This window comes from Rhinolophus hipposideros, assembly GCF_964194185.1.
Source record: "Rhinolophus hipposideros genome assembly, chromosome: 6".
Taxonomy (NCBI): domain Eukaryota; kingdom Metazoa; phylum Chordata; class Mammalia; order Chiroptera; family Rhinolophidae; genus Rhinolophus; species Rhinolophus hipposideros.
Genome location: NC_138052.1, coordinates 16861016 through 16880893, shown reverse-complemented (window position 1 = coordinate 16880893; position 19878 = coordinate 16861016). Strand labels below are relative to the sequence as shown.

Sequence of the window (19878 nt, the reverse complement as noted above, 5' to 3'; positions counted from 1 at the left end):
ATGGGAAATACCGGACCAGAAAATGATCTCTGAGTCCCTTTCTTTGTGCTAAAAATCTCTGTCTGAAGGCCACTCTCCTTGACTTAGAGCAACGGGAGCTGCCAGCAAACCTTTCTTGACAACTCACTATGTGCCAGACACTAAATTAAGTACTTCTTGACCTTCCTCGTCTTGTCTCTACACCCCGCGGCCTAGGTACTATTAGCGTCCTTCTTATGTTACAGAGGAGGAAGCTGGGTTTATGGGGGTTAAAACGTGCCAGGGCCACAGCGCACGTGCTTGAGTCAAGACCAAGTGCAGAGCCCATGGCCTGATAATCCCCTCACCCCAGGAACACAGGCCCACGATGCAAGCAAACCACTCCGTTCTCTTCTTTCACTGAATGATGCTGGTTGCTACGGAGAGGGGACAGAGCCAGCAGCACGCGCGTCTGGCCTACCTCATCCACACGGTCATTTCATTCTCTTCAGGTTTTACTTTGTACCTCCTGTGGCCGGGGCCTGGCTGGGCTCTGGGGACCCGGGGAGCAAGACCGCTGGTGTGTGCCCTCAGGGAGCCCGCAGGGCAGCACCGTCACTTGCTGGTAAGAGGCCCAAGACCACCAGACACAGCACTCGCCTGCAGATCACGTTCTCTGAGTTTCCAGGTGCTGGTCAGTCTGCTGGTTTTGTCTACACAAAATTTAATTATCTGAACATCTAGCGGGCGAAGAGGAACCCTTGAAAAGTTACAGGTATTCCCTCCCAAGGACAAGAAACTGTTCACACTGAGACCTTTGTGTCTGTTCGTGAGTCGTGACTCATCTGTCTTTTGGGTCATGGCCACTACCACGTGTCCTTCTTATCTTATTCCTGAAAGAACAAAACTGGAAGGGAGCACTCGACCCTGGAGACGAGTAACACTAGCGAGTCATCACAAGATAATAAAATATTCAGAACAAACACATGTGCATGTGTTTCTCCAAGGCCCTAAGGAAAAAAGAAAAACCAACAGTTTCTAAACTGTCTCATCAAACCACTGCTAATTCCATACAGCAAACGCCTAAAAACAGGGAGAAAGAATCAAGAGAAGCGTAAGAAGAACATGACAAAGAACAGGGAGAGAAGAAAGAGCAGAGAACAGAAGGAAGAATGGCAGAGAAAGCCAGACGTGCAGGTGACGTACTCAGGAGGCTCGAAGCCAGGTGGATACGTGCTATGTTGACGATCTGCCCTGGAAAGGACTCAGTATTATGCCGTCCCGTCATCCACTAAGAGCCAGAGTGGCCTCAACAACAGCCATAACACCACCCTGCTCATATTTATGGAGAGATTACTATACGCCAGGCTCTGTACTAAATGTTTTCATTTATAGTAAAAATCTCAGGAAACCCAGATAACCCTGTGAGTTAGGTCCGATCACTATCCCCATTTTGCAACTGGGAACACTGAGGCTTAGATCAATTAACTGTCAGCTAAAAGAGCACCCAGGACATAGGTGGCCTGGGAATGAACCCTGGTCCATCTCTAGAGCCCACGCTCTTAACTGCTGTTCTGCCTTGAGGGTTCTACAGACACTTTCATGGCTGAATGGCCTGTTAAATCTGGTGAAGGTAATTAAGAGACAGAGACTAGTTATAAAACAGAAGAACCCTGCTACACGCTCTGCTTCCCAGAAATAAACCCTGACCTCACACACGCTGCCCCAGCTGCAGGGTCCCCATCTTCCGCTCCGGCTACAGGACCTGGATGCTGCAGGAGCCACTAGAGAACCACACAGAAAATCCTTTTCTTCCTGAAATGTCTTTCCAGAATTTCTACTGACAATGCTCTACTGCCAGCTGCAAAGGAAAAATATTTCCAGGGCCCAGATCCATTTTCACAGCATAATCAGAAAGGGTGAATTTGGAGATGAGCAGCAGTAAGCTGATAACTGGCATGCAGGCTTGCCTTCATGCCAAAATCAGGGGACGCTGTGTGTCTGGAGGTCATCTCAGGAGGGTTGGACGTGGTGGGCTAGAAAAAGGGGCCAGCTGCACGCGGGGCAGAGTAGACGCCACATGGACTGTGTTGAGGGCTGTGCTAGAATTAAGCCACAGTACCTGCCGGGACACATCTGGTGATCGGGCCAGTACAAGCATCAGCTAGTTCTCTGTAGAAGAGAAGTTGACAGCAGTTCTGCTCCAGAAAACAGGAGTGGGGAAACAGGTGCGAGGAAGGGGGGGCCAAATCGTGAAAAAAGTTACCAGTTTTGATGGTGGGCGCCCTCTGAAGGACCAGGTCACATCAGTTGGTGAAAAGCAGGGCCCTGAAAGGACACATGGTTTCTGTCTCTATCAATATTGCCTATGATATCCTCTACCGTCCAAAGGGTCGTCTGACTATGCTAAAGAGAAAGGGGCGAGGTAACGTGCCACAGACACAAAATCCATTTCCTTTCCCTTCTACCTTGTTAGAAGAAAACCAAGATTCCTGACACCATACATCCTGATTGATTAGCCAACCACTTTGTTCCTTCCTCCACTTTCTCTGCCTCCCTTGCAGCCAAGGATGGTCACATAACCGAGGTCGGACAATGAGAAATATCAGGGGAAGAGGACCGGGAAAAGCTTCTTTTTCTTGGTAAAAGGAACAGATGTGTCTGTTTGGCTCCAGCGCCTTTACTCTTTTTTCCCCTACTTTGTGCACAGATATGATATTTAGAGCTGCAGGAATCCTTGTGACCATAAGCTAACATGCTAAAGATGACAAAAAAAAGACAGAGAGACCTGAGTCTTTAGTGTGTCTAAAATGGAAAAATGGCCCCATCCTGCGCTGCTGACTCCCAGACTTTATGTGAGAGAAGTAAGCTCTTGTGTGAGCCACTGGTGGTGAGATACTGCAATCATGCCAGCTGAATGCACTTCTAGGTACAGTCCCCAGGCACACCAGTCTAGCTTGTGATAGTTCAAAAGTATTTTCTCAACTGTCTCTTGTTTGTCAGAAGGAGTCAATCCCACGAAGTGTGCAGACGAGGAGCTATGAGTCTATTTGCAGGATGTTGGACATGGTGCAGACATGTGAAGTGATTTGGTCAGAGCAGAGCTGGTTGGCAGCAGAACTGGCATCTGTCTGGGCCCACTGAGCTCATTTCACCTTGGTGTTGGTAGGAAGACCCGCCCTGGCTGCCAAGTGAGTTCCACTTGGGGGGCCTTGTCCTTGAATTACGATCCTGCAAGAGCCAGCACATCTCACAAAATATTAGCAAGCAAAGCTGATTTCCTATTTTGGATGCTGGCCGAGCTGCAGGATAGAAGGAGGCCTGCTACTTCCAGCTGCGTCTGGTAAGTCACTGGATAAGGATGAGGGATGGTTTCTCTCTCTCTCTGGGCTCCCTAACATGGCTCTTCCTGACCAGGAGATGTGCTGTGCTTATGGGTCACTGAGGAGGAATTACTGTCTGGTCCAAATGGTGAGGGATTTGTCCATGAAAGCGGCTACACCTCTGCGTCTCCTTCGAGTTGTTACTCAAACTGCTGCTGGTTTAAATTATCCAAATGCCAATTCATTCCACACAAACATCATCACTGATTTAAGAATAAGAATATAAATCGACACTGTCTGATTTAGGACAAATTCTCTACATCAACTCGGCAAATGATCTACACCAACTGTAACAAATCATCAACCCTTTTTTCTAAATGGAAAGAGGAAAGGGGGGCAAGGGGTGGAAGGCCAGAGAACAGAGGAGAAGAGAAGGGGGGCAGAGAAAGAAAAAAGGGAGGGAGGGAGGATAAAACAGTCTTTGAGCTGGGCGCAGCCTCTTTTTGGCAGTGGGTTAAAATCCCATGTCTCCCAGGCCCTGTTTTCCTCCTGGTAAAATGCAGACAATGGCGCTGCCTTATAGGGCTGTTGGGAAGCTCCTGCCCGGCTGACATTATTCACTGACATCGTTCACACTGGTACCATCTGGAGACGTGGGCAAACTTCAGCAGGCTTTGAGGACCCAGAACGATCACTAATAGGTCTGGATCAATGGGACTGTACACTGCTGTAATCCATTCCCTGCAACGGACACGGTGCCCTCTGGATTTGTGCTGAGGACAAGAGGACCCTATGGGTGGCCCCCCACTGACTCCCCCTCTGGGATCATGAAACTTCCCCGCAGCCTGGACAGAGGGTGAAAATACCAAGGGCCAAGTTTCCTAGACCCCTCCCCTCCATCACCTCTACCATGGGCCCTCCCCTCTCTCCTCCATTTGAGGAGATGTGTGTCGTGACTTAAATCAAGAAAATGAGACGGAGTTCCCCCAACCCATACATGGACCATTGCTCATGCCTTACGATTCCCATCTTCAAATTCCTGAATTCTTCAAAAGCCATTTGGGCTCATGCAAGCACTCTTCTACCTAGTTTTCAACTCCTACTTCTCACTTGTCCAGGACAATATTTCTGTCTCTCCAAGCTCCCCGAGGGCAGACGTGTCTTTGCAAGTCCAGATATGGCAAGTAAGTTCATAATAACTGGTTCTAGACGACAATGATCATTATAATAAAAATGAACAGATTTCATCTTCAGATTTGAGACAAAGGCAAACAGTGTCACCCATTCAGCTTCACTAGTTCTTCAAAAAGAATTTTAAGTCTTCAGCTAAGAACCCAACAGAACTAATTCTAGAAATCTGTCCCATGCCATCATACCAAATGCAGTCAGCCTCCTGGGTTATGAGGGGGTGAAGAGGAAGAAGTCGCCACAGAGAGAGCCCATTCCTGGGGAGGCGGGCCAGTGCACTGCTACGGTCTATGTTCTCTCAGCTCAAATTTTCACTCTGCCATTTTCTACCTCAACCTCCATCTGCCTCAGTGGCCTCATGTGACAATGCAGTTAATAATACTGACTTGATAGTGTGTTTCAAAGACCAGGCCGGAGCACGCAGGAAGTACTCAAATATTATGCATTAGCTTCGTCCCCTCCCCAAGGAGCTCAATCTCGTCAAAAATAGAACCAGGGAGGGGAAAAGCAAAGGCCAGCCATCTGTAAAAATTCCAACTGAGCAAGGCTAACGCCAGTGTTCCCTGGGGTTCTGCTGTCTGTGAAGGCCTGACCAGGATTCTCGGGACGGGGGTGGGGACTGGGGGTGTCCTGAGTTATCTTGAGTACAGATGGGTTCATTCAGTACTCAGAGCTGCACAGCCAGATTTTATGAGCATATGCTGCGCATGATTTTAAGTATGAACTTACATGTAGATGCTAAATATGATTTTAGAAGCACACACATTACATTAAAAAATACTTTCTCAATTGGTTTATTACTGTTTCTCTATGTCATAAAAACCTTTTATAACAAAATGATACATTCTGCTTCCCATAAACACTTTACGTTGTAAAACCTGTTCTTAATCTGTATTTATGATATAAGACTCCACCATCAAGCTGTGCCCTGGCAGGGCCTGTTTTAAGGTCTCAATGTCATGGCTTTGCACGGACGCAGAAGGTTCCACAGGGTACATCCCACGGTCTCAGTTTGTATCAAAAATTATTCCTCAAGGATTCCAACTGGCATGGGAAGCCACCCGGGTGCCACCTTATGTACCTGTTCTCCATGACAGTCCAGACAGCGCCAGAAAGAAGTCAAACTTCCTTCAACGTTCCCAACACACTCAACTGGCTTATTTGAATGCCATTCCCAGATTGATGAGTTTGCTTCTACACTTCCATTGTAAAACAGGACTTTCTAATTTGCTTTTCTCCCCAAGAAATAGCCAGCAAACCACACACACTTCTATTTCCTTCTACTGCCATGATTTTGCTTTGTTTGCTGTGTTTCTAAACAAGGGTTGATGTAAGGACCACAGGGTCCTCAATCCTTTTAGAGGTGTGTCAGACCCCGCACCAGCAGTGCCAATGGGGAATGAACTTCATCCCCCAGCAGGAAGCTGGGACAGCCTCAGGGATTTGTATCCCTGAGCCAAAGGAAGACATTCAAATTCCCCTCTTCCAGGAAGCCTTCCTTGTGTTGGGAGGGTGGTGACACCCTTGGCAATCTTCCCACACCTCTGGAGTCTCCTGGGACTACACACCTTCTTCTGGGCTAAGGCATTGCAAGGCGGTGTATGGGAACACCACCAGGCTTTGCACAATCCTCAGTATCCCCACATCCTGGGATTTAACAGTGCGGCTATGTCCTCCCAGCCCAACCAACTGCCGCCTGGCATGGCTGAGTACGGGTATGTCCCTTCAAGTTGTGACTGTGCTTTTGGAAGACCTTGAACTATGCCTACAAATCTCTCATCCAAAACATTGTATAAGCTATGCTTTAACAATGTTTTATTTGGGGGAGGGTGGCTATCATAATCAATACGCTATCTCAGTGGTTCTTATAAATCTGTTCTAATCACATTCAGAAAGCCATGCCTTTCAGACCGTTATAAATTCACAAGCATTAGGTTTCCCTCTCCCTTCCAGAACCATCTTAACCCTTTTTTCACTGGAACGCAAGACTCTTGCAAGGCTTTTGTGATTCCTTTCTGCACGGGTTGTCTGGCTTCTTCCCCATGCTGTTCATCATTTGGGCACCTGAGACCCTTTATTACTACCTGGGAGGCTCCTGCTTCTCTACAGAGCTTGGCTTCCCCACACCTGGATTCGCTCAGTGGCTTTTGTCTACAGACAGCCTGGCTCTTCTCTCCTTTTGCTCTCAGATAGCAACTTATTTTCCCATCCCTAAACACCATCGTTCCCAAATCAGTTGCCAAACTGTTAGGGTTGGAGTAAAAGTAAAAAGCCTCAAGGCGAATCGCAACCACAACAGCTGTGTTTACTAAGAGGTACAAATGAACTCATTCCCCAGCATTATTAGAGCAGCTGTCAGTAATTCGGAACCTTACAAAAATACCCCACCCTCAGGACGTTTGCTGGCTGCCTCAGCCTCCGGCTACCCAAGCCAGCGCTGGCTTTTGGAGGAGACCCTCTGCTGGGCGCAAGGGGCCTCTTTTCACAGTACTTTTTATATGTTTTCTTCTTACAGCTGCATTAATTTGCACTCAGCTGTTTATGCCTCTGGGAGGACTGCCAGTCACCGAAATAGACAACTGGCTGGTGGTTCTCTTGAGGGGCACCCAGAAACTACTCTCCATCCCTCGCCCCCTCAAATTCCTCTGCAACCATACGCGACAAGGCCTAAAATTCTACCATTCAAGATTCAGACTTTTGGACAATCGGTGTCCTCCCTAAAGTATCAAAGTCACAACTGAAAGGATGACAGCAAGACTAACTCACGCCTACAGTAAGGTGGATCAGTTTCTTCTAAACATCTCTATGGCAGCTTTACCACCCATAAAACTGACATGTGCTTCATCAGACTATGGGGAAGTGCTCAAATTCCTATAAATTCTTATTTGTGTATTGGGCTAAAAGATAAGCATTCTTGAGAGAGACTTCAGTTCCTGCTGAATTAATCCTCGCATGGATTAATTTAGGAGGCCGGCTATTACCATGGAAATAAGAGGGCAAGTCCTGGGGGGATGGGCCAGGGGGCGGGTACGTTGCAGTGGGAAGCCAGGGACCGGTGCACAGAAGGCAGCCTGGCAATGCCAGGGAATTTGTGTCTTCCACAGCACGGGATGGTTGCTGGCTACACGGCAGCCATACGCCATGCATGGAAAGGAGGCGATTAAGGTTTCTCTGATCTAAGAAACTTGGTGACTCCCTAGCACAGTTTGCTTCTCAAATTTCCCTGTTTAAAAGCATCACCTGGAGCCTTGCTTCTTTTAATATAATTGCCAGGTTTTTCCCCCGGGAGATTCTCTTTAGATGAGGCTGAGGAGGGTCCCTGGCATCCGGATGTTTAACAAGCTCCCTGTTGGAACTTACGATCAGGCACGTTTGTATAAGACTGACCCAGATTCTAAAATCCAACTTAAGCCTTCCTGCCTTTTCTTGGAACACAGGCTGGAAGTCATTTCAGCAAAATACCCCATAAATCAACGCTACTCCAGAGGACCACGCCAGGTCCCTGCATGGACCTACAACAGAGCTACTGCTTGAAATCGTAGCCCTGAGAGGCTCTCTCAGCGGGTTCTAAGGAGAGGTTTCTACTCCCAGGTGGGAAGAAGTTTGAAGACTTGATTATATTATGTAAGAGCAATAAGCTGACAGGCTCAAAGTCCCAGATACAGAGTCAACTGCCATGCATTCTTGTCCACCCTAATTGCCAACCCAAAGAAGAAAACTTAGTTTCAACCACAAGACAACTTGCCAGAAGCAGCTCTGGCAGCCCATGTAAGGGTTGGGCAGTTAAGAGGAAAGTGCTCAGGGGCTGGGCACGGACAAGCAGAAAACACTGAGTGCCTAACACACTGATTTCAAGAACCTGGGCTTCCTGCTGGAGGTTTCTGCTGAAAAGGGGGCCTTGGGCTTCCTCTGTGCCCACCGTTATGCCTCAGAACTAACTCGACGGACTTCCAAACAGGCCATTCAAAGGATTTAGCCCAGATGAAACACGGAATTCATGATTCCACTCAAAAGTTCCTTCTGTAACTTTACCCTCTTCAGAGGAAATCTATCTCTGAGAGGACTAGACAAAAATGGCGGCTTCTTCCTGGCCTCCCTAGTACAAGGTCACAAACTCAAATATCTCTGGGAGTCACGGCGGCAGTGAGAGAAGGCCCCCAAAGGACGCCATCCCTGGAACAACCCTTAACCCAACAGTGAGGGCACCCACTACCCAGCTCCAGCCAATCTCTGGCATGTGAGGAATGAGAGTTCAATTTGTCACACCATCTACATTTTCAAGAGAAGCCGGGAAAATTCCGGCTTTCCACATGAACCTTCCCATATGGCAAATTTTCCAATTTAAAAAATATTTTGCTGGTTAAACAAAAATGTCTGTGAGTTAGATTTGGTCTGTGGGGTCCAAGGCTGTATCTGTTGCTTTAGGCATAAAGCTGTGCCCTGACAAAAGAACAGTCAACTGGACCACGTGATTTCCTGATGCCACCAACCCCTGACTACGCTTTTCTTCCTGGGCGTGTTCCTTCCCGTCTCTCTCCCTCCTGCCCCTTTCCACCGCATTCTGCAAACACAGAATCTCTGGGCTGCCCGTACAGCTCAGGCAATCCAACGTCCCCCTCGCATTAGTGTCGCCAATGTCCCTGCAGCCAACAGCGATGGGAGGTTGATGGCTTCCCAGGTGGCTCACCTCATCTTTGGACAGCTGAGTTATGCTTCCTGCTATTCCTTGAAAGCTCAGCAAGTTCACTGGCAGCCTATTTTCGGTACTTTTGAGGGTCATCCAGGACAAATCTGACTCCTCAGTGGTTCGCCACCCATGCGGAGTCCCAGTACACACACCTGCAGTCTCGATGAAGCCTTTTTTTCCTGGCCAGACATGCTAGTGTCTTCAATCAATCTTCATAAAGCAGGGCTGCGTCACACACATTTTACTCCTTCCCCTCAAAAGGATCTAATTTGCCTAGATAATATTAGTCACAGCACACTAACATAGACATTCATGAATACCGGGCATTGTTCTAACAGATTTATATTTATGAATTCATATGGTCTTCCTAAAAACCCTAAGTAGGCTTTTATTATTACCACCCATTTTACAGATGGGCGAACAGAAGTACAGGGAGCCCAAGGCACTTGCCTGCGATCACACAGCGAGTCATGGAAGAGCCCAGACAGAACCCTACCAGTCTGTCTCCAGGGTCCATGCTCTTGGGACCCCAAGTCTCCAGGGGGGCTCACCGGTCGGTGCAGGTGAAGCAAGTGCACCAACCTACCTGAGCATTAGCAGGGACTGGAGCATGCGAGGTGCTCAAATGGATGGCAACTACCAGCCCTTCATTCCACGTTATGCCTCAACTGAAGGTCCATTCTCAGTTTCTGGCAGCTCCCTACACAGTTAGTCGCCTCAGATGAGGCAACCAATCCCTTAAATCTTTTTTACACACTTGGATGCTAAGTCATAGCAACCCCATCTTTTCTCGGGAAGCTGCTTTTATGGACTCTGCCTGGCGTGGCCCAATTCACATCCCTCTGCCCTATTTCTGACGGCCCATAAAGTTGTCTTGGAGGCTGTCTTCTCTGTGCCCTTGCTCGTGAAAGCTTCAGAGAAGGCCAAGAAGTAGTTTATAGAATCATAGAACTTTGGGGAGCAAAACAAAAGAACATCCAGTCCTCTGCGTCGTTTTTACAGATGAGGAAAGCGAGACCCGAGGGCAAATAAATTCCAAGGACAAGCTATCAGTGAGCAGTGTAGCTGAAATTAGAATCTGGGCGCCTGCTTTCCCACCCAGGGCTCGGCCAACTGCTCCAGACCATGTTCAAACAGTGTTTCAGGCTGAACCAGAAGTATAGCCCGTCCCCACTTAATGTCGATGATAGGTTCTTGGAAACTGTGACTTCTAGGGAAATCACATATATTGAAACCCATTTTACCATAGGCTAATTGATACAAACAAAAGTTAGGTTCCTATTGCATATTTCTGGTCACAAAGACATAACCAAACTTTTAAGACCCCCCCCCAAAAAACACTTTTAATATTAAACATTAAAATAAATGTGACTACACAAACATTTAAGAAAGATGAATAAAAACAAGTGAGGTCATTCTTTTCCAACCCACTAATTCCAGTTCAGGGTCATGGGTGGCTGGAGCCTGTCCCGGCAGCTCAGGACACAGGGCGGGAACCTACACTGGACAGGCCACTCACACACACATCCACTCACACACACAGCGAGTCACATCACATGCATATCTCTGGGATGTGGGAAGAATACAGAGAACCCATAGAAAACCCATGCAGACATGGAGAGAAGGTGCCAACTCCACGCATACAGTGGGTCCAATCAGAATGGACTTTTCTTTCTCATTAACGTCATAGCAAAAGGAAGTTGAATGAAGCGACGTTATTTGAGGACCAGCTGTACGACAAGGAGAATGTGTTCTTTTTACCAATGGACAAGTAAAACCTCAGTGGGTTTAAGATAACAGCAGAAAGCTCTCTGAAACAGGGAACAGACCACTCAGCTGAGGAGACAGAAAAAGAGGCTGTCCCAGGGTTCTCTTAAGTTCAGTGATCATTCATGTACATCAAACACATTTGCTCAAACACTGACGGGCCTACGATGAATGACACTGAGGTAAGATTACAGGCAATTTGCAACCAACACTATTTTTGAAAAATCCTCAGGTCCCCTGGACTGTACCTTGTAACCTTAAAAGCTAGTGAGTCACTTCTGATGCTCCTCTTTGCATTTGCTTTCTCTTCTCTGCTCCCCAACCCAACTTGCACCTGAATTTGGGAGAAAGGATCCGCAACGTGACTGCACTTTATAAGGTGCCAGGAACTGAGCCAAACACAAAGACATGCCCAGGTGACTGAAGCTTAGTGCCTGTGCCCTGGAGGGGCTTCGTCTCCTGGCACACACACCTAACTCCCCGAGGAAAAGCAAAGTGTTCTCTGCCTCTGGCAAGTGTGGTCTCAAGGGACGGTGACAAGGTCTTTTCGGATGGACCTTTTCCCCAAGGGGAATAAACTGGGGGAGAGATTTGGAATGCGCTCCTGGTTGGAACCAGAACCAAGAGCTGGAATCACATTAGATTTTCCAGCAAATTCAACAAAACCGATTCCAATTTTGTTATTTCAGAATGTAAGCCAATTTGACTTAAGGTAGATTTAAATTTATCTCTACATTAGCTGGGAAGAAAAGTCTGGCCGAGTAGATTAAAGAACAAACAGGACGACAAGGTTTAACCTACTTACAAAAAGGTGTTCTTTTCAAGGATTTCAGTACATTCTTTAATTACAAAGGTCTTTGGCGGTGCATTAAAACAATATGTAACTAAGAGACCAGTTAATTCCTATTACGAAATAAAACGGCATTTCTCCAAACTACTCCCATTTCCAATTTTACATTAATTTAAACTAAGACCAAGTCAACCAAATTAGTGGGCTAGATAGATAATTACACAGTTTTTAGAATGGGAGTCTGTCTTGGACTCAGAGATCACCTAGTCTAGATATATTCAAGATTTATTTCTGGGTGTTTAAAGAAGTTGAACACTTTCCCCAGTGAACTCTGACTGGAAATCCAAACGTATACCACAGATCAATCAGAGTTGCTACGGTAGGTGGGGCCCATACTGGGTGGCTGCCCCCTGACTTCCCGTAGTAGCTGGGTCCTGACCAGGGCTCCAAAGAATGTAGGTGACTAATTAGTGATCTCATCCAGGGATTAGCAAACTTTTTCTGTAAAGGGACAGATAGCAAATATTTTAGTCTTTATGGGAACACAAGCCATCCAAGAGCTCACAGTCTAGTAAGTAAAGACTGACAAAAAAAAAAAAAGTGATCATGTTTAAAATTACATAAAAGGAAGAAGGAGGGTGCTGTGATAGAGAAGAGAAGGGGTGACAAGTGGTTGAAGGCACACGTGTGGGATCGGGTGGCCCTGGGAGGCTAGGGTTGGAGCAAGGCAGGGCAGGTCGCAGCAGTTACAGAGGCCTGGCAGAGCCCCTGGGTGGAGGGAGGGGCACGTGGGACCCTGGGTAGCCAGAGCCCAGGTGGGTTCAGAGCAGACGTGGCTTGCTCACAGCCAACCTCACTACGCCACCCTACTGAGACCGGATTTCATCATAAATGCAATGTGCTGCAAGTTCAAAATGAAGACATTGGGGGGTTTTGAGAAAAGGAGTAACACAATCCAATTTACATTTTAAAAAATATCTCTCTTGTGGCTTCTGTGTGGAGAATGGATTAAGAAGGGCAGGAAATTAGGGATGGAGAGAAGGGCAAGATTGCATCACATTTCTGGAAGGCCGACTGCCCGACCTTTTAAGTCTGTGGGTATGGGACTACATGTCATTTTAGGGGGTGCTTCAAAGCCACACAGTCTTTGATGTCTAGATAAAACGGAGCCTTCCAAATTCAGTTGACACTGGCTGACTTTGGTTGCTGCCAGGCAGGCTAGGGCTGGGGCAAGCCAGGCCCTTGGAGTCTGAAGCCTGGAACAATTTGAATTGCTCAAATCAGGCCTATTTACTCTTTGCAGAACTGGCTGCAAGGCTGTGGCCGACTTCGCTACTTGTGTGATGAGCAGCAGCCAGGGGAAAGGCTTTTTTACCTGTTATGCCAACATTTGCCCAGGGCCCCTGCCGCACACGGAGGTCACGCATGTAGACCTAGCTTCCTGGCTTCGGAATGCTGCTCTAAACACAGACTCAGCCCTCCAGGGTAGGGGCAGAGGAACAGCTCCTCAAGCAAGTGGTAGCTGGGAGACAAGATCCCAAGAGGGGACATCAGAACCCTGCTCCTGTGTCTGGACTTGCCAGGTCATGTGCTGTGACAAGTGCTGTGTCACGTGCTTGGCCAAGTCGCTCCATCTCCTTGGGTCAGCTCCTCATCCATAAACCAGGATGGTGAAGGCGGACAACAGCTACCCTCGCTTCCTCAGAAGGAATGCGCGTGCGCCTCCTTCAGTGATAGAGGTTCAGAGAAGTGTCAACACACTAACATCAGGCCTTCATTTATTATCAATGTGTTCGTTATTGAATAAGCAGTAGCTTTGCTTAATGCTTACTAAGAGCGGCCAGCCTCAGGGCCTGGGGCTTTGTTTTTAGAGATTTTAGCAAAATCACACTTCATGTTTCCACGTACGGCTTATCCATCAGCCTCAATCATACAAAGCATAATCAAGAACGTCAAAACAAGCTTAAAAAACCTCTGCTCCGTGCCAGGGGCTGTTGGCCAAATGTGTCCTACAAGACAAACTGGGTTTATCTGAGACTTGGTGTAGTTCAGGGGTCTTATTCTGTAAAAATTCAGCTGATAAATGTTTCAGGTTTTGCCAGTCAGAGAGTCTGTCACAACTATTCAAATGCTGCCTTTTTAGTGCAAAAGTAGTCACAGACAATGAACAAACGTAGCTGTGTTCCAATAAAACTTTATTTACAAAAACAGACAGCAGGCTAAATCTGGCTTAAGGGCTAGAGTTTGCCAACTGCTGACACAGTTTAGAAAATGGAATCTGAATATCTTTGGGCTGGCTTGTATTTGTCCGTTCCTCACAGGCTCTCTTTTGTCAGTTCTCACTGTTTCCCATCTGGCCCCACTAATGATATTCATAATAGCACCAAACATTCATTCAGACTTACTGTGTGTGAGGCCCTGCTCTAAGCCCTTTGTGTATATTAACTCATATAATCTCCACAGAACCCCTATTATCACCTCCATGAAAAACTAGGCCAAGTGAAGTAACTTGCCTAAGATCAGGCGGCTGGTGGCAGAGGCAGGATTTGAACCCGGCTACCTGGCTCTGAGTCTGTGTTCTTGACCACTATGCCAGGCGGCCCAGGAAGTACCAACTGAACAAATCAGGACAACAGATGACGAGAAGGCACTGCACTTCTCACGTGCTCCCAGAGTCCACTGATTACCATAGGTTTTCCCCAATCTGAGAGGCTAGGCACCAGAGCCTAGAAGGAGCAAGGTTTGCAAATGAGCTTAGTAGGAAGTGAGATATTGCGTGTGTGTGTGTGTGTGTGTGTGTGTGTGTGTGTGTGTCTGTCTGTCTGGAATCAGGCACTAACAGTAGTAAAAAGTAACATGATAGCTGGCAGACTGACAAGAGTAGCAGGAAGGCAAAAGTACAGGAAAAGGAATCCCTTTTTCACTGTTTGTGCTGCAATGCTGTGCCAAGCCCTCTACACCACCCTAAACACCCCAAGGCCTTGTTACTCAAAGAAGCACATTCCCATCACCTGGGTGCCTGTGAGAGCTGCAAGGTCTTGGCCCCACCCCAGAAGGCTTGAATCAGAATCAGCATTTGAAGGAGACCCAAGGAATCCGCCCACAGGGAGGCTCTGTGCTAGTTGCTACTGCTCCCATTTCACAAGCCAGGAGCCTAGGGCTCAACACAGGTAACTGCCTCACAGGCTGGTGAGTTGCAGGACCACATCTGAACCCCAGCTTGAGGTTCCCAGGCTATGCTTATTCCCTGAGGTGCTCAAAGCAAGGCCTTCAGGGCGGTTACCTTAGCAACAATCCTGTGCAGTAAGTAACTAGGACATCCTGGTGGGATGGTGAATATGTAAAATGCTGACCCTGCACCATCAACAGAAGATTCAGGTAGGCTCAGGATACTGTTTTTAAAGAAACGTGGAAATAAATAACACAGGTAAGCAAGAGTTCAACTACTCTTAATTGCCACAATTTTCACAATCTTGAATTTTGACAAAATTGAGTGATTTTTCATTCCCTGATGTTGAAGGAACTTGCATTTGGCCACGCAGGACAGAGTTCTCTTCTACCCCGCACACGTGTTAGCCGACGCCAATGATCAGCCTGACCCAGAGGTAGATGGTAAGCACCTAGAATGGTGGGTTCTTGGGATGAGAAAGAGATCTGTACGTGGGACAGGGCTGCAGGCCGTCTCACGGATGCTAAGGGTCTTGAGCAGAGAGAGGCTTCTTGAGTGTCTGGGATTCTGGAGACAGACAGCAAGGTCCCCTCACTCTCACTCACCATGTGTTACCTCAGGACAGGATCACAGGGTACCTCAGCCACGAACTGGGGGCTGATGGCGGGGGGTCAAGGAGGTAGCCTGTTCCTCCTTAGCCTCTATATTTAAAAGACTATTTCTTGCTAGGTATTTGGAATGCAGGGAAGACCTATATATTTTAGTAGATATCCTTCACATGACTATAAGGAACAGAAACCACTCAGGATACTGCAAGGGAGCAGAGGGTAATAAAAAAAAAAAAAAGGATCTGGAAAAAGAAAGCATCCGGGAACTCCAGCAGCTACCCGTGCTCTCTTCCCAAGCTGCATGGGTTATATCTATCTATCTGTCTGGGGAGCAAATGGGACAAGGGATGGGAAAAACAACTGCCAAAACTTCCTGCTAGCCTACGTCGGTGTCGAATGCAACTCTGGGAATTTGGATGCAATAACATCACACTTAAAAGGCGCATGTGTTTTCTGTGCATATTCACTAGATACCACGGGCTGGGGACATTTTGGGAAAAGAAGCTGACGTCTCATGTCCTGTGCTATGTTCCAAAGTCTGAGAAGATGTCCTGAATTTATGTTAAAACTTTATAGTACTTTTCATCGTTTTGTGCCATTTTGATCCAAGAATTCTGGGTAATGTTGATGTAATAAGATTGAAAGAACAGCCCAGATTTTTGGTGTTCAGACAAGACTAGTGTAGACAGACTGCCACTCAGTTTTCTGTACCAGTTGGGCAACGCACAGAACTTAAAAGGTTGGGTCATTTGCGGAATTTCAGAAGAATTTCCAAATCACACTCTTGGGATTCTGACTGGCATCCAGAAATCATCCTTTTAGTGGCAGCACTATTTGATCAAAAAAAAAAAGGTGACCAAAAGCTTTCAGAACCAATTCATTGTTTTGTTTTTCTAGTAAAACTGAAAAAGCTCACAGAGGCACCTAGAAGCTGCACTTGGTTCCAAAACAGAAATAATATCATTTCAAGATCAAGTCCATAGAGATAGGCAAACAATGTGCTTTGAGCACATGCGGAGGGCAGAAGGCAGTTACACTTTAAGAGCCCATGTCTTCTTAAAATCAGTGCCACGAGCCATTCATTTTACAACTGAGCTGAGAATGAGAACACGCAACGTGTCCTTTTAACCCAAGTTGGGCTAAAAGTCGTCTGAAAAATGCTCTGTCACATTCTGATACAAAGATGTATAAATTCATGAGAACATCTTAAATAACCATTTATAACCTAGACTGATTTTATTTTACTTGAGAGGAGCAAGTGTGGAATAATATGGGTAGGAAGTAAACCTTATTTGCCAGCCCAGGTTTGTCAGTCTCAGCACTACTGATATTTGGAGCCAGATAATTCTTCGTCATGGGGCTGTCCTGTGCACTGTCCAATGTTTAGCACCATCCCACCTCTACCACCCACTAGATGCTAGCAGTCATGACAACTGCAATTGTCTCCAGACAATGCCACATGTCCCCTGGGGGAGTGAAACTGCCCCCAGTTGAGAACCACTGTTCTCAAGGAAGATGGAATTCTAGCTATTTATAGCAAAGACAGTAATCTGGTAATTAGATCAGCTTCCCTGGAAACTGATTTCATTGTTTCTTAGGCATAGTTAACATTTTAGAACTGATGAGGGGGCAGCACTGCTTTTCCTTTTTTTGAACATGAGGCCAGGAAACCACTAGCAGGGAATTCTTATCCTGTACGTCACATGCACTCCCTCACTGGGCCGATTTCTAACTTCCTCAATAAGGGAGACTTGGTAACATGAGACCACAGGTCCTGACCATTCCAGAAAGTGACGAAATTTTATGTTTAGAAAGAGGCATGTTTTGAACTCTTGGAGTCTGTTCTGTCCTACACAAACATGTCCTCAAAAATGATTACAATGGTTGCATACTTCCCACATAAAAAGATTTGCAAGTCGTGCCCGCAGGTCACCCCCCAATCGGCTCCTCTGTTTTACCTGCCCCCAGATGTGCTCTGGACATCATCCAGAAGGACCAAGGGGCCCTTTAGGGGTGTTGATTCTTCTAGCAACCCAACATTCCAACGCTTTTGGAAAACGGCCTTTCTGTGGCCAAGAATGTTGTTTTGTCCAAGATCTCCTGAGCAAACTGTCTGCAGCCAGCCCGGTAGGCATTTCCCCTTCCTGGTTAGTTGGGTACTGACCACTGTGAGTACTGACTACAGCCAAGAGGATGTGAAGGCCATTGCACTCCCCAGACAAAGGCAGCTGCCTCTCCTCATCCCCCATTTCCCAGGAGGCAGAGGGAAAGAGCCACTTGGCAAAGGGTCTCTGTGCAGTGCCTTGTTCCAGAAAGATGTCCAGCCTTTATGGAAACCGGGCTTTCAGGGGTAAGGACAGGATGTGGAAGAAGCTGTAATGTGTTACTTCCAACATGCAAAGAGTGAAGCGCTTTGTTGGGCAGCCACTGTATGGATGAGCAGGTACAGCTTTTATTAGATACCCAAATGCTGAGCAACCAAACACTCACATATTCTTGTTTACTTCTAAGCAGATCCTATTAAGCTCTGGGCACTTGGCTTGATTACTCCCTGAATCAAAGTTAAATTAAATTATCCAACAAGCTTCTTTTCAGAGAGAGAGAGAGAGAGAGAGAGAGAGAGAGAGAGAGAGGCACGCACACAGACTGACTCACCTTCCAGAAGCTATCCACTTTGCCATACACAAGGGACTGGTTCTGCCTTTTGATTTCGTTAATGTGATGGATGTCACTGGAGTTCAGGTGCTGCTCCACGACAAACCCCAGGAAGCTGTTGTCTGGGGTATGAGCTGATGTGGAAAGGCAAGGACAGGGCAGTTAGGATTTCATCAGCAAGAAGAGGCAATTACCAAGTTAATACAAGCCATCTCGCACATAATGAGATGTTTTCATGTTACCCTGTTCTTTCCTACCTGGGAAGGGTGAGGGACTGCCTGCTCCCACATATGCCCAGCAAAACCTTCATATGAGAATTATTCTCTTCAGGATGGATTAACCTGAACCGAATCCTGAGCCAAATCCTACTTTTTTTAAAAGTGGAAAACACATCTGTCTAAAAAGCATTCAGCGGTGTGCTCGCCTCCTTCTTCAGAACAAGACGCCTTGTCTCCCGACAGGAATGCCCTCCTCTGGGTTTTACCTACCAATAACCAGAAATTTGTAGAGAGCAGGGCTGAATCAATGATCCTCAGCAGGGGTGGGGTTGCTGTCGGTGAGCCCCACATAATCTGATATGATTCCAGCCATAGTCACCCCCCCGCAGTGGGTAAAAGGGTACTTGGAGGCAAAACCGAGCAGCATCACCCCAACCGTGTACCTCTTCTAAGCATTACTCAGGGAAGACGCAGTTATGGGGCTGGCGGTATTGAATTGATGGATGAAACGACGCAAGAATGAAACATGGAGTTTACTGGGCTGTAACCCACCCCAAAAAGCCATCTACTGCAAAGAACCGTGTCTGGTCTACAGAATAAACTACTCTGGAAAAGAAAAGGCATTTTTCTCTGGATGTCTCATCGTCTGAGTTCTAAAACTTCTCTATTTTAACACTTGACCAAGGGGGAAAGCAGCCCCGTACCCTCCTCAAACATTTGTCTCTTGTGCCTATAATTTTAAAAGACATTTCACCAGAAGGCAACAATCAGAAAACAATTCTCTGTTGATGACACAGAGACTCCTCTCTCCTATACATTCATTCTGTCCAGAGAAATCTGGTTTTTAGACTATGACCCTGAAGATGCCCCCACAATATTAAAAGAAGCAACCACTCGGCTTGACTTTGACCTAAACAGAACAGCTATAAATAGCTTAAATGGAGAGCTACTTGACATTCAGTAAAATCCACACAGTGCATATTCATTCAACACAACCATATTCATTCACAGGTGGGTGGTCAACAAACGAAGGAAATTGGCCCCTTTGTGTGGTTCTGGTTTTCTCAGGACTCTGAAACCCTTTCCAGGCAAGAAGCCAGCACAGAAGCCCTTTGTGATAGGCAGGGGCGGGCCTGCAGCAAAGGCCCAGGAATCTGAAACCCCAGACCTTGCTCTCCAACACCCCGAGTGAAGATGAAGGAGGGGACACTGGCGGAAAGCCCTGAACTGTGGAGATGAACGAGCTGCATAAATACTGTGTTATCACCATCCAGTCTCCCCGGCTTTTGCCGAATGGGAGTGACAGAACGAGGAGATAATAGGGTTGTGACTGGGGAGTTGTGTTAGGTCTCGTCAATCTGTTATTTCATTTCTACATTTTTGAACAAGTGCCCAGAGGCAATGGCATTGGCTGCACTTGGCTGGAAAGTAAATTACTGAATAAATTCTACTGCCAACGAGAGGCAATCCTTGCTTTTTAAAAAAAATTTTTCTGAGGAGTTGGAGGAGGTAGGG

General features: G+C 46.9%; 1 protein-coding gene across 2 annotated transcripts in view; it reads right to left on the bottom strand.

The window, feature by feature from the left end:
* MGAT5 (alpha-1,6-mannosylglycoprotein 6-beta-N-acetylglucosaminyltransferase) overlaps positions 1-19878 on the bottom strand; it is a 319813-nt gene that overhangs the window by 64229 nt on the left and 235706 nt on the right. For both annotated transcript variants that reach the window (XM_081052606.1, XM_081052607.1), the window contains exon 13: positions 18146-18279. In XM_081052606.1, coding sequence (XP_080908732.1) covers positions 18146-18279 — 134 coding nt within the window. The remainder of the gene's footprint in view (positions 1-18145; positions 18280-19878) is intronic.